Source organism: Saccopteryx leptura, chromosome 2 (assembly GCF_036850995.1).
Source record: "Saccopteryx leptura isolate mSacLep1 chromosome 2, mSacLep1_pri_phased_curated, whole genome shotgun sequence".
Lineage (NCBI taxonomy): Eukaryota > Metazoa > Chordata > Mammalia > Chiroptera > Emballonuridae > Saccopteryx > Saccopteryx leptura.
In genome coordinates this window covers 345,111,269-345,123,042 of record NC_089504.1, presented here as the reverse complement: position 1 = coordinate 345,123,042, position 11,774 = coordinate 345,111,269, and the positions used below count along the sequence as shown (strand labels likewise).

The 11,774-nt window shown below is 46.2% G+C and overlaps 1 protein-coding gene across 1 annotated transcript; it reads left to right on the top strand.

The window, feature by feature from the left end:
• Nucleotides 1-3,980: 3,980 nt before the first annotated feature.
• Nucleotides 3,981-10,876, top strand: KLHL10 (kelch like family member 10). Its single transcript, XM_066366333.1, has 5 exons — nucleotides 3,981-4,012; nucleotides 6,624-7,113; nucleotides 7,837-8,454; nucleotides 9,440-9,589; nucleotides 10,502-10,876. The coding sequence occupies exons 2-5, from the start codon at nucleotides 6,694-6,696 to the stop codon at nucleotides 10,874-10,876; spliced, it is 1,563 nt and encodes a 520-aa protein (XP_066222430.1). The 5' UTR covers nucleotides 3,981-4,012; nucleotides 6,624-6,693.
• The last annotated feature ends 898 nt before the right edge of the window (nucleotides 10,877-11,774 follow it).

The window sequence follows — 11,774 nt, the reverse complement described above, 5'->3', positions numbered from 1 at the left end:
CCTCATGTCCAGAGGGCAGGAAAGTGCTAGACAGCCAGGCCAGAATGAAATTCTAATCAGTTTTCCTTTTCCCTCTGCCTCCTTTGACTTAGTTTCCTTGAACTCTCCTCTGGGGAGCTAAGTGTGGATCTGTGGAAGAAGGTAGATGGATGCTACAGGGATACAAACTAGGGCAACAGGAACGGGAATTAATAAAAACTCTTATATGGTGTTAGTGGTTGTTGGGCAAATGAGTTTGTAAAATTTGTATTTTTAAAAAAATTTATTCATTTTTTTTTTTTAGAGAAGAGAGGGAGAGACAGAGAGAGAGAGGAGAGAGACAGAGAGAGAGAAGGGGGGGAGAAGCTGGAAGCATCAACTCCCATATGTGCCTTGACCAGGCAAGCCCAGGGTTTCGAACCGGCGACCTCAGCATTTCCAGGTCGATGCTTTATCCACTGCACCACCACAGGTCAGGCCATAAAATTTGTATTTTTTGAGTTTGCTCACTTTTATTGGTAAAAAAAAAAATGGCACTGGGCAGCCAAGTGTGTGCTTGCCCTCAGATGGGGCAGTTGATTGAAATTGCAGATTGCATTCCTGCTTGGGAGGGGCCATTGTTTTACTAATGTTTGCTGGAGGAGAGGTTTTTGCGCCAGAAAGTTTTGAAAAGAGAAAAGGAAGCCATGTTTGCAGAGAGAGAGAACAGAGAGAAAGCAGAGTGCTGAAGAAGAAGCCAGTTTGTGCAGAGAGAAGAAAGTGTGCAGATGGGGCGCCAGAGGCGAGGGGCTTTGCAAGTTCCACTAAAACTGGTGGGTCCTTTGATTCTAGGAGAAACTGGAGAAGATTCTCCTGGTTGTGGAACCAGAGAATGTATCAGTAGGCTTTGGGAGCCCTGTGTGTTTGCTCGTCGGCCAGTGCAAGACTTTAATAAAGGAATGGCCCACCATGTTTTAGCTCCACTATTTCTTTACCATCTGCCCTAATCCAATGGGAACCTGCATGTGAATGGCTGTGTCGGCCTCAACTGCTGGCCTTACAGTAGTGGTCACCGTCCTGCTCCCGGTACAAGGACACAGATGGAGGTGTGTGATGATCTTCAGCCTAGAGCAGAGGTCCCCAAACTACGGCCCGCGGGCCGCATGCGGCCCCCTGAGGCCATTTATCCGGCCCTGCCGCACTTCTGGAAGGGGCACCTCTTTCATTGGTGGTCAGTGAGAGGAGCATAGTTCCCATTGAAATACTGGTCAGTTTGTTGATTTAAATTTACTTATTCTTTATTTTAAATATTGTATTTGTTCCTGTTTTGTTTTTTTACTTTAAAATAAGATATGTGCAGTGTGCATAGGGATTTGTTCATAGTTTTTTTTATAGTCCAGCCCTCCAACGGTCTGAGGGACAGTGAACTGGCCCCCGTGTAAAAAGTTTGGGGACCCCTGGCCTAGAGTGTGGTGGGGGAGGGGAGAAGGAAGAAGGACAGGGACAAGAGATAGTTCCAGAACCTGAGAGCACAATCCTGAGAGTGACCTCACTGCAAGCCCAGGATTCTGGAACTTGGGCTAACCTCATGGGCTCTACATGAAAGATGTAGTAGGGAAAAGGAGCGACAGCTGGCTAAAGGGGCCCCCCACAAGCTTCCCCGACACCCTCGGAGAACAGCCTCTCCGGCTGGTCCCCGGGTGCCATGGAGACGGAGAGCACGGCGGCCTCCACACATTTCCAACAACCTCACATGGAGAGGAAGATGAGTGCGATGACCTGTGAGATCTTCAACGAGCTCAGGCTAGAGGGCAAGCTCTGCGACGTGGTCATCAAGGCCAATGGCTTTGAATTCAATGCTCACAAGAACATCCTCTGTAGCTGCAGTTCCTACTTTAGGTATAACAGGGTTGCTGAACTAAGCCAAAGGGGGAATTGGGTGCATTTTGAGACATCTTGGTTCATTTCATGTTTCCCACCCTACCATCTTAAGGTTAGGGATAGTGTCAAAGCTCTGGGCTCCTAGGAGTAGCCTGGCTCCTTTGTCGTCTGAAGAGGCACAACTAGGGCCAGACTCTCTTCTCTCTAGTTTTCAGTTGGATTTCAACCAAATATTGGCGGGCCAGCTGCTTTTATCCTTTGAGTCTCACTCAAACCAACCTTTGGGAAAGTTGAGCACCCATACTGGGTTTATTTAAATCTAGATGACAAAGCCACTTCAGCCACCCCAATGCCTCTACCCCAATAGAGATAAGCTCGGACACGGTGATAAATCAACAAGGATTGAGGGTATGGGAAGGAGGATGCAGGGAAAGAACCATGAAAATATATATCAGGAAAAAAAAAGGAGTTTGGGGCCAAACCATTGTAACCCAGGAAATGGAAGGGCTATTTTGTTCATAAGCTAAACATGTTCAAGTAATCCCAATCATCATGTTTTTTGTTTTTGTGTGTGAGAAAGAGAGGTATGGATAGGGACAGATAGGAAGGGAGAGAGATGAGAAGCATCAAGTCTTCGTTGTGGCACCTTAGTTGTTCATTGATTGCTTTCTCATATGTGCCTTGACCAGGGGGCTACAGCAGTGAACCCTTGCTCAAGCCAGCAACCTTGGGCTCAAGCCAGTGACCATAGGGTCATGTCTATGATCCCACTCTCAAGCCAGTGGACCCCCTCCTCCCATCTCCCCACCCCCTGCCCTGCTCAAGCTGTATGAACCTGCACTCAAGCTGGCAACCTTGGGGTTTTGAACCTGGGTCCTCTGCGTCCCATTCCAATGCTCTATCCACTGTGCCACCACCTGGTCAGGCTCCAACCATGATAAGTTAATGTGTCCTACCTGTTGCTAAACATTCTCATTTTGATTTACAGCAAGGACTACAAAAAGATCAGATGGCACATACTCTAAGCTTTGCAGTTTCTGTTGTGTGGAACTACTCCATTCTGCCTTTGTAATGGGAAAGCAGCCATAGAGAACACTAAATGCAAGAGCGTGGCTGTGTTCTAACAAAATTATTTATGGACACGGAAATTTGAATTTATTAAAACTTCCAGGTCTCAAAATGCTCTTTTCATTTTTTTTCCCATTTGAAAATGTAACAAATACTCTTAGGGGTGGTACAAAAAGAGGTGGGTGGAATATGGCCCAGAGGCCATATTTACAGACCCCTGCTCTAGAGAAGATTTTTGTTTTGTTTTGTTTAAAAAAATTTTTTTTAATTATTTATTCATTTTAGAGAAGAGAGAGGTGAGGGGAGATAGGGGGAGAAGCAGGAAGCATCAACTCCCGTATGTTCCTTGACCGGGCAAGCCCAGGGTTTTGAACTGGCGACCTCAGCATTCCAAGTCAATGCTTGATCCACTGCGCCACCACAGGTCAGGCAGAATTTGTTTTCTAAGCCCACAGTTCCTTAAACCTCCTTTAAAAAAAAAGAGCATAATATATTAGGGCAGGGAATTCTGTCTTGTTCAACACCTAGATAAGTACCTGAGTGGAATAGTAGTCATTAAATTTTTTTATATATTTATTGCTTTTAGAGAGGAAGGGAGAAAGAGAAACATTGATTTGTTGTTCCAGTTATTTATGCATTCATTGGTTCACTCCTTCATGTGCCCTGACTGGGGGATCAAACCCACAACCTTGATATATCAGGGTGATGCTCCAGCCAACTGAGCTACCCAGCCAGGACAAAATAGTAGTCATTTATTTGTTCAATATTTTTAAAATTTTTTCTTTAGAGAAATTTTAAAAAAGATTTTATTTATTGACTGGAGAGAGGAGACAGGGATAGGCAGGGGAGGAGTGGAAAGCATCAACTCATAGTTGTTGCTTCTGGTATATGCCTTGACCAGGCAAGCCTGGGATTCTGAACTGGTGACCTCAGCATTCCAAGTCCACACTTTTTCCATTGCATCAGCACATGTCAGGCTGAATGGCAATTCTAAATAGGATTATCACTTTGCTGACAAAGTTACACTTGAGCAAAGGCTTCAAGGGGATGAAGGAATGAGAACTACAGAGATCTGGGACAGCTTTCCAGGCACAGGGAATGCCAGGTAAAGGACAAAAGATGGAAGCATATCTGCTGTATTCAAGGAAAGCAAGGCCAGCAGGGTTGGAATGGCGTGAGGGGGGAAGGTGCGAGGAAATACTGTCAGGTGTGACTGGTCCAGACCTCAAGGGATTTTGTATTTTACTTAGTAAGAAGGGAAGTCAATGGAAGGTTTTGAATTTAAGAGTGGCCCTGGCCGGTTGGCTCAGCGGTAGAGCGTCGGCCTGGCGTGCAGGGGACCCAGGTTCGATTCCCAGCCAGGGCACATAGGAGAAGCGCCCATTTGCTTCTCCACCCCCCCCCCTTCCTCTCTGTCTCTCTCTTCCCCTCCCGCAGCCAAGGCTCCATTGGAGCAAAGATGGCCCGGGCGCTGGGGATGGCTCCTTGGCCTCTGCCCCAGGCGCTGGAATGGCTCTGGTCACGGCAGAGCGACGCCCCGGAGGGGCAGAGCATCGCCCCCTGGTGGGCAGAGCGTCGCCCCTGGTGGGCGTGCCGGGTGGATCCTGGTCGGGTGCATGCGGGAGTCTGTCTGACTGTCTCTCCCTGTTTCCAGCTTCAGAAAAATACAAAAAAAAAAAAAAAATTTAAGAGAGATGCTTGGATAAGACTAAACTCTGGAGGTTTCAAGAGTCAAACAGCCTGCCTGACCAGGTGATGGTACAGTGTATAGAATGTCGGCCTGGGATGCTGAGGACCGAGGTTAGAAACCCCGAGGTCACCGGCTTGAGCATGGGCTCATTCGGTTTGAGCACAGGTTCACTTGCTTGAGTACATGGTCACCGGCTTGAGCATAGGATCATAAACATGACCCCATAGTCACTGGCTTGAGCCCAAAGGTCGCTGGCTTGCAGCCCAAGTTCGCTGGCTTGAGCAAGGGTTCACTGGCTTGGCTGGAGCATCTGGGTCCAGGTACATATGAGAATACATCAATGAACAATTAAGGTGCTGCAACTATAAACTGATGCTTCTTAGCTCTCTCCTTTCCTGTCTGTCCCTGTCTGTCTGTCTCTCTCTTTAATTCATATTAGAGAGAGAAAGAGAAGAGGGGGGAGGAGCAGGAAGCATCAATTCCTATATGTGCTTTGACCAGGCAAGCCAGGGTTTTGAACCAGCAACCTCAGCGTTCCAGGTCAACGCTTTATCCACTATGCCACCACAGGTCAGGAACTATCTCTCTCTCTCAAAAAAAAAGAAAGTCAATTAGCCTGACCAGTGGTTGCACAGTGGATAGAGCATCAACCTGGGACACTGAGTTCCCAGGTTCAAAACCCTGAGGTCTCCTGCTTGGGCACAGGCTCACCAGCTTGAGCACAAGGTCACCAGCTTAAGCATGGGATCATTGCCAGTGATCCCATGGTCACTGGCTTGAGCCCAAGGTTGCTAGCTTGATTTGAGTCTCCCCTCCCTTCCCCCAGTCAAGGCATGCATGAGAAACAATCAATGAACAACTAAAGTGCCATAACTACAAGTTAATGCTTCTCCTCTCTCTCCCTTCCTGTCTCTTTCTCTCAAAAAGAGTAAATCACTTAGGGTGCTCTACCTTCCGGAAGTACTCCTGTGCCTCCTTTCCCTTCCTTCTCCTCTTCTTCCCCCAAGGAATGTTTTCTTTGCCTATTTCTCCAAAGCTTTAAGGGACCCCACCAGACTTGGAAGCAGGGGAGCAGTGGGCAGTAGTTACCCCCCTTGAAAATGTCTCCAAGGCCCCCTTTTGTCTTTCTTCCTGCATGGCCAATAAATTCTTCCTTTACTTGCTGCACTTAAACAAAAAGACAAAACAAAAATGTAAATTCAGTTAGCAAGTTAATCCCAATCTAGGCAAAAGACAATGGTGGCTTAGACCAAGGAGGTAGCAATAGAAGTGATTTAGATTATGGATACATGTTGAAGATTACTTATTTAAAAAATATATTGCTCATTTTTGGTAGGCAATAGGTTGGGATAGACAAGACCTGGGTCTTACTCCTAGCTCTGGATCCCAATTTCTCCATCCACAAAATGTGAAAAGGACCTAGTCATTAAAAAAAGGTAAGAGTAGCCCTGGCCGGTTGGCTCAGTGGTAGAGCGTCGGCCTGGTGTGCAGGAGTCCCGGGTTCGATTCCCAGTCAGGGCACACAGGAGAAGCGCCCATCTGCTTCTCCACCCCTCCCCCTCTCCTTCCTCTCTGTCTCTCTCTTCCCCTCCCGCAGCCGAGGCTCCATTGGAGCAAAGTTGGCCCAGGCACTGAGGATGGCTCTATGGCCTCTGCCTCAGGCGCTAGACTGGTTCTGGATGCAACAGAGCAACAGCCCAGATGGGCGGAGCATCGCCCCCTGGTGGGCATGCCGGGTGGATCCTGGTCAGGTGCATGCAGGAGTCTGTCTGACTGCCTCCCCCATTTCCTACTTCAGAAAAATACAAAAAAAAAAAAAAAAAAAGGTAAGAGTGACCAAAGTCAAAGTGCTTGGAAAGGATCTCTTGCTCACTGTACAAAACACACTCCCCCTTCCTCTTCCTCACACCAATTTATTTCCAATATACTGTTTGGAAAATGTCCAAACTCTCAACAAGAAAAAGTAGGGGAGAACATGGCAAACTGGAGAGAAATGTTTCAGTGACTGTTCATTTCTTTTTTTCAGAGCTCTGTTTACAAGTGGCTGGAACAGCACTGAAAAGAAGGTATACAACATTCCTGGCATTTCCCCGGACATGATGAAGCTAATTATTGAATACGCTTACACCAGGACTGTCCCTATCACAGTGGACAATGTGGAGAGGCTGCTGGCCGCTGCAGACCAACTTAACATCATGGGTATTGTAAGGGGTTGCTGTGAGTTCCTCAAGGCAGAGCTGTGTCTGGATAATTGTATTGGCATCTGTAAGTTCACAGACTACTACTACTGCCCAGAACTGAGGCAGAGGGCCTACATGTTCATACTGCACAACTTCGAGGAGATGGTGAAGGTCTCAGTCGAGTTTTTAGAGCTCTCAGTCACTGAACTCAAGGATATCATTGAGAAAGATGAGCTAAACGTCAAACAAGAAGATGCTGTGTTTGAGGCCATTCTAAAATGGATTGCTCACGACTCCCAAAATAGGAAACAGCATATTTCAGTTTTGCTTCCCAAGGTCAGGTTTAATTATTTTTTTGTGGGATGCTTAATTGCTCATTTTTTATTCATTTATCCCAGAGTTATTGTCCTAAGAGCCATTTTCAGATGTTTGACAGATGCCAGGGCTGTATTTATATGTATATACTTACATTGAAGGCATCTCCTACTAGTTCCTGAAATTTTGCAGTTTTCTTTGCCCTTGGCATTGCTAGGTCCTTTTATCACAATTATATTCTTTGACCAAAATTCTCCCTGGTAGTGGGGGAAGGAGATGGTAAGGCCTTCAAAAGAATCCTAGAGGGTCTTTCTTTTACCTCTGTCCATTCTGTGAGTTTCCCCAAACCTAAGAAACTGGACTAGTTACCAATTCATGAGAATTGCACTCAATTGAGTATTGCACTCAATTGCAGCCATTTGGTGCTAATTTGTGTTATTTTACATATAGAGACAGATATTCATTTGTGGAGCAATTACTACAGCTTATTTTTGGTCTAATAGCACTGTCCAGTGGCCAAGGAATAGGCTAAGTTGTTGATCATTTTCTAGGTTATTTGCTGCATACCAACCTATACCACCTCATAAAAACAACTATTTAAACTGTGAGTTTGTAAATTCCAAAACAATACAAGATATGACCCTATTGCAATTCAAAGGCAGGCTGTAAAACCTGGGGTTAAGGATATGGTTTTCCCAGGCATCCTCATCTCACTTTAAATGACTTGCTGCTTTTCCTCCTTAGGTTCGCCTGGCCCTAATGCATGCTGAGTACTTCATGAACAATGTTAAGATGAATGACTATGTTAAAGACAGCGAGGAATGCAAGCCAGTCATCATTAATGCCCTAAAGGCCATGTATGATCTAAACATGAATGGACCCTCTAATTCTGATTTCACCAACCCACTCACCAGGCCCCGCCTGCCCTATGCCATCCTATTTGCAATTGGTGGCTGGAGTGGTGGGAGCCCCACCAATGCCATTGAGGCGTATGATGCTAGGGCAGACAGATGGGTGAATGTCACTTGTGAGGAAGAGAGTCCCCGTGCCTACCATGGGGCAGCCTATTTGAAAGGCTATGTTTATATCATTGGGGGGTTCGATAGTGTAGACTATTTCAATAGTGTTAAGCGCTTTGACCCAGTCAAGAAAACTTGGCACCAGGTAGCCCCTATGCACTCCAGACGTTGCTATGTCAGCGTGACAGTCCTCAGCAACTTTATTTATGCCATGGGAGGATTTGATGGCTATGTGCGTCTCAACACTGCTGAACGTTATGAGCCAGAGACCAATCAATGGACACTCATTGCCCCCATGCACGAACAGAGGAGCGACGCGAGTGCCACAACCCTCTATGGAAAGGTAGGAACTGGGGAGCGGGGGGTGGGAGGTACAAAAGCAAACAAGCCCAGAAATAATGCTCTTCTTCGTTTTGGGGGGTGAATGGAAAACAGAAGTAGCAGTACTCTGCAGTTTTAACTCCTTCACAAGTGACTAAGGGGCCTTTGTAACCATCTTTTGTTTGTTTTGACAGAGACAGAGTCAGAGAGGACAGCTAGGGACAGACAGGAAGGGAGAGAGATGAGAAGCATTCTTCTTTGTTGCTGCACCTTAGTAGTTCATTGATTGCCTTCTCATATATGCCTTGACTGGGGGGCTACAGCAGAGCGAGTGACCCCTTGCTCAAGCCAGCAACCTTGGGTTTCAAGTCAGTGACCTCTGGGCTCAAGCCAGTGGCCATGGGTCATGTCTATGATCCCATGCTCAAGCCAGTGACCCCACACTCAAGCTTGAGAGCCTGCGCTCTAGCTGGATGAGGCTGAGTTCAAGCTGGCAACCTCAGTGTTTTGAACCTGGGTCCTCCACATCCCAGTCCAATGCTCTATCCACTGCGCCACCGCCTGGTCAGGCTGTAACCATTTTTTCTTATTTTTCTTATTCAAAACCAGTGCATGTATAGGGCAGACACTTGGGCAGCCAACTCCATAACTGAACTGCCACAAAATTATGAACACAATATGAACACAAGACTCAGGTGAACTTCCCTGGTGGACAGTACTCTATGTGTACTGTCACACGTCACTGCTGTTACATCACACTGCCCATAGTGCCACGAGGAAAGGAGAGCTGGAAGCTCCCTGTTCGGGACTTTCTTAGATTCTCTCCCATGAATCTCTTCACCCAAGTTTGTATTTGCATCCTTTCACTGTAATAAACTGAGTATAACCATAAAAAAATAAAATAAAAAGCAATGCATACACATCAAAAGTGCCCCCCACAACACATACATACCCTTTCATACCTCAGAGGTAACAATTTTAATAATCTTGGAACTGTCTTCATACAGATCTACATATGTGGTGGTTTTAATGGAAATGAATGCCTGTTTACAGCAGAAGTGTACAACACTGAGAGTAATCAGTGGACAGTCATTGCACCCATGAGAAGCAGGAGGAGTGGAATAGGTGTAATTGCTTATGGAGAACACGTATACGCGGTGAGTTTACCTTGTACCACCACAAAAATGATACTCCTCAATTTCTATTAGCAAATAAGTTTACACTACCACTGGTAAGCATTTTATCTGAAGTTGGAAACGGGGAGGCAGTCAGACAGACTCCTGAATGCGCCCGATGGGGATCCACCTGGCATGCCCAGGGGGCGATGCTCTGCCTATCTGGGGCGTTGCTCTGTTGCAACCAGAGCCATTCTAGCGCCTGAGGCAGAGGCCACAGAACCATCCTCAGCTCCTTTGCTCCAATGGAGCCTTGGCTTCGGGAGGGGAAGAGAGACAGAGAGGAAGGAGAGGGGGAGGGGTGGAGAAGCAGATGGGCGCTTCTCCTGTGTGCCCTGGCCGGGAATCGAACCTGGGACTCCTGCACGCCAGGCCGACGCTCTACCACTGAGCCAACTGGCCAGGGCCTGGTAAGCATTTTAAAAGGTATTTTTGGCCCTGGCCAGTTGGCTCAGCGGTATAGCGTTGACCTGGCGTGTGGAAATCTCAGGTTTGATTCCTGGTCAGGGGCAACTATCTGCTTCCCCACCCCTCTTTTTCTTCCCCTCCCCTACAGTCATGGCTCAATTGGTGTGAGCACGTTGGCCCTGGGCACTGAGAATGGTTCCGTGGAGCCTCTGCCTCAGGCTCTAAAATAGCTCGGTTGCGAGCATGGCCCTAGATGGCCATAGCATTGGCCCCAGATGGGGTTTGCTGGGTGGATCCCGGTTGGGGCACATGTGGGAATCTGTCTATCTCCCTTTCTCTTTTAGAAAAATAAAAATAAAAAGGTTTTTTTTTCATGGAGGACAGTGGAAGAGAGAGGTACAAAATCACTAGTCCTTCACTAATAGGGTGTCAGAGATAAACAGAATCAATGGCTAACAGTCAATCATGTTTCATTGCTGTCCACAGGTAGGCGGCTTTGATGGAGCTAATCGACTTAGGAGCGCAGAAGCCTACAGCCCCGTGTCTAACACTTGGCGCACGATCCCCACTATGTTTAATCCTCGTAGCAATTTTGGAATCGAGGTGGTAGACGACCTCTTGTTTGTAGTGGGTGGCTTTAACGGCTTTACCACCACCTTTAATGTGGAGTGCTATGATGAAAAGACCGACGAGTGGTACGATGCTCATGACATGAGTATATACCGCAGTGCTCTGAGCTGCTGTGTGGTACCAGGGCTGGCCAATGTGGGGGAATACGCAGCTAGAAGGGACAACTTCACAGGATTAGCTCTGCGAGATGAAGTAAAGTACTCTGCTTCAACAAGTACCCTACCTGTATGAGCCTCTTCATTTAGCTAATAAAAAGTCTAAGCAGTAAGAATTAATTCTTTTTTTAAATAAATTCAATAAATGCAGTGTTTAAACTTGTAAAAGTACTGGAAAATGTTCAACTTAAGGGAGCCAAGGGTTGGACAAATGAATGGTAAGAGGGAAGGAAGAAAGCAATTATATTCAACAGTGCATACTTAAAAAAGGAAGTATCACACATGCAAACCAGCTCTAATGAAATACATTTATTTAAAACTTACAGTGAGACGATTAGTAGCTTTAACACATAACAAGATAGTTTTAGGAACATAAAACAAATTATTTTACAATGTAATGTCTCAAAGTGTCCTAGATTCCACTTCTCCTCTGATTTACAAGGAGATCGTCAAGATTATACTTTCAGTAGAGTGAGGGCTTGGATAACTGCAGCCCCCAAAACTTCTCCATATCAGCTTGAACTAAGTATTTATGTTAACAGTAACTCAATAAGCCCTAGCAAAGGGATCCTAAGATCTTCATCTAGCTAGCACTACTTTTCATGAGTGCATTATGCAGGAGCAGTAAGTTAACAAGTGCTCTATTGTATGTGCTTCACTGTTGCAGTATTGGTCATATGCCCTACAAAGGTAAGCAACAAATAGCAGTTACTTGGCTATCTAAATTCCTTGAAGCAAATTGACTACAATATTATGTTATTATTGTATTACATCACTCAACTACAGCTCTTTTGTTTCCAATGACCAGAACACGTTATAATGTTAATTAGTACTGTAACAACAAAAATGGACTATTCTTAAAAAAGTAACAAGGCCCTGGCCGGTTGGCTCAGCGGTAGAGCGTCGGCCTAGCGTGCGGACGACCCGGGTTCGATTCCCAGCCAGGGCACATAGGAGAAGCGCCCATTTGCTTC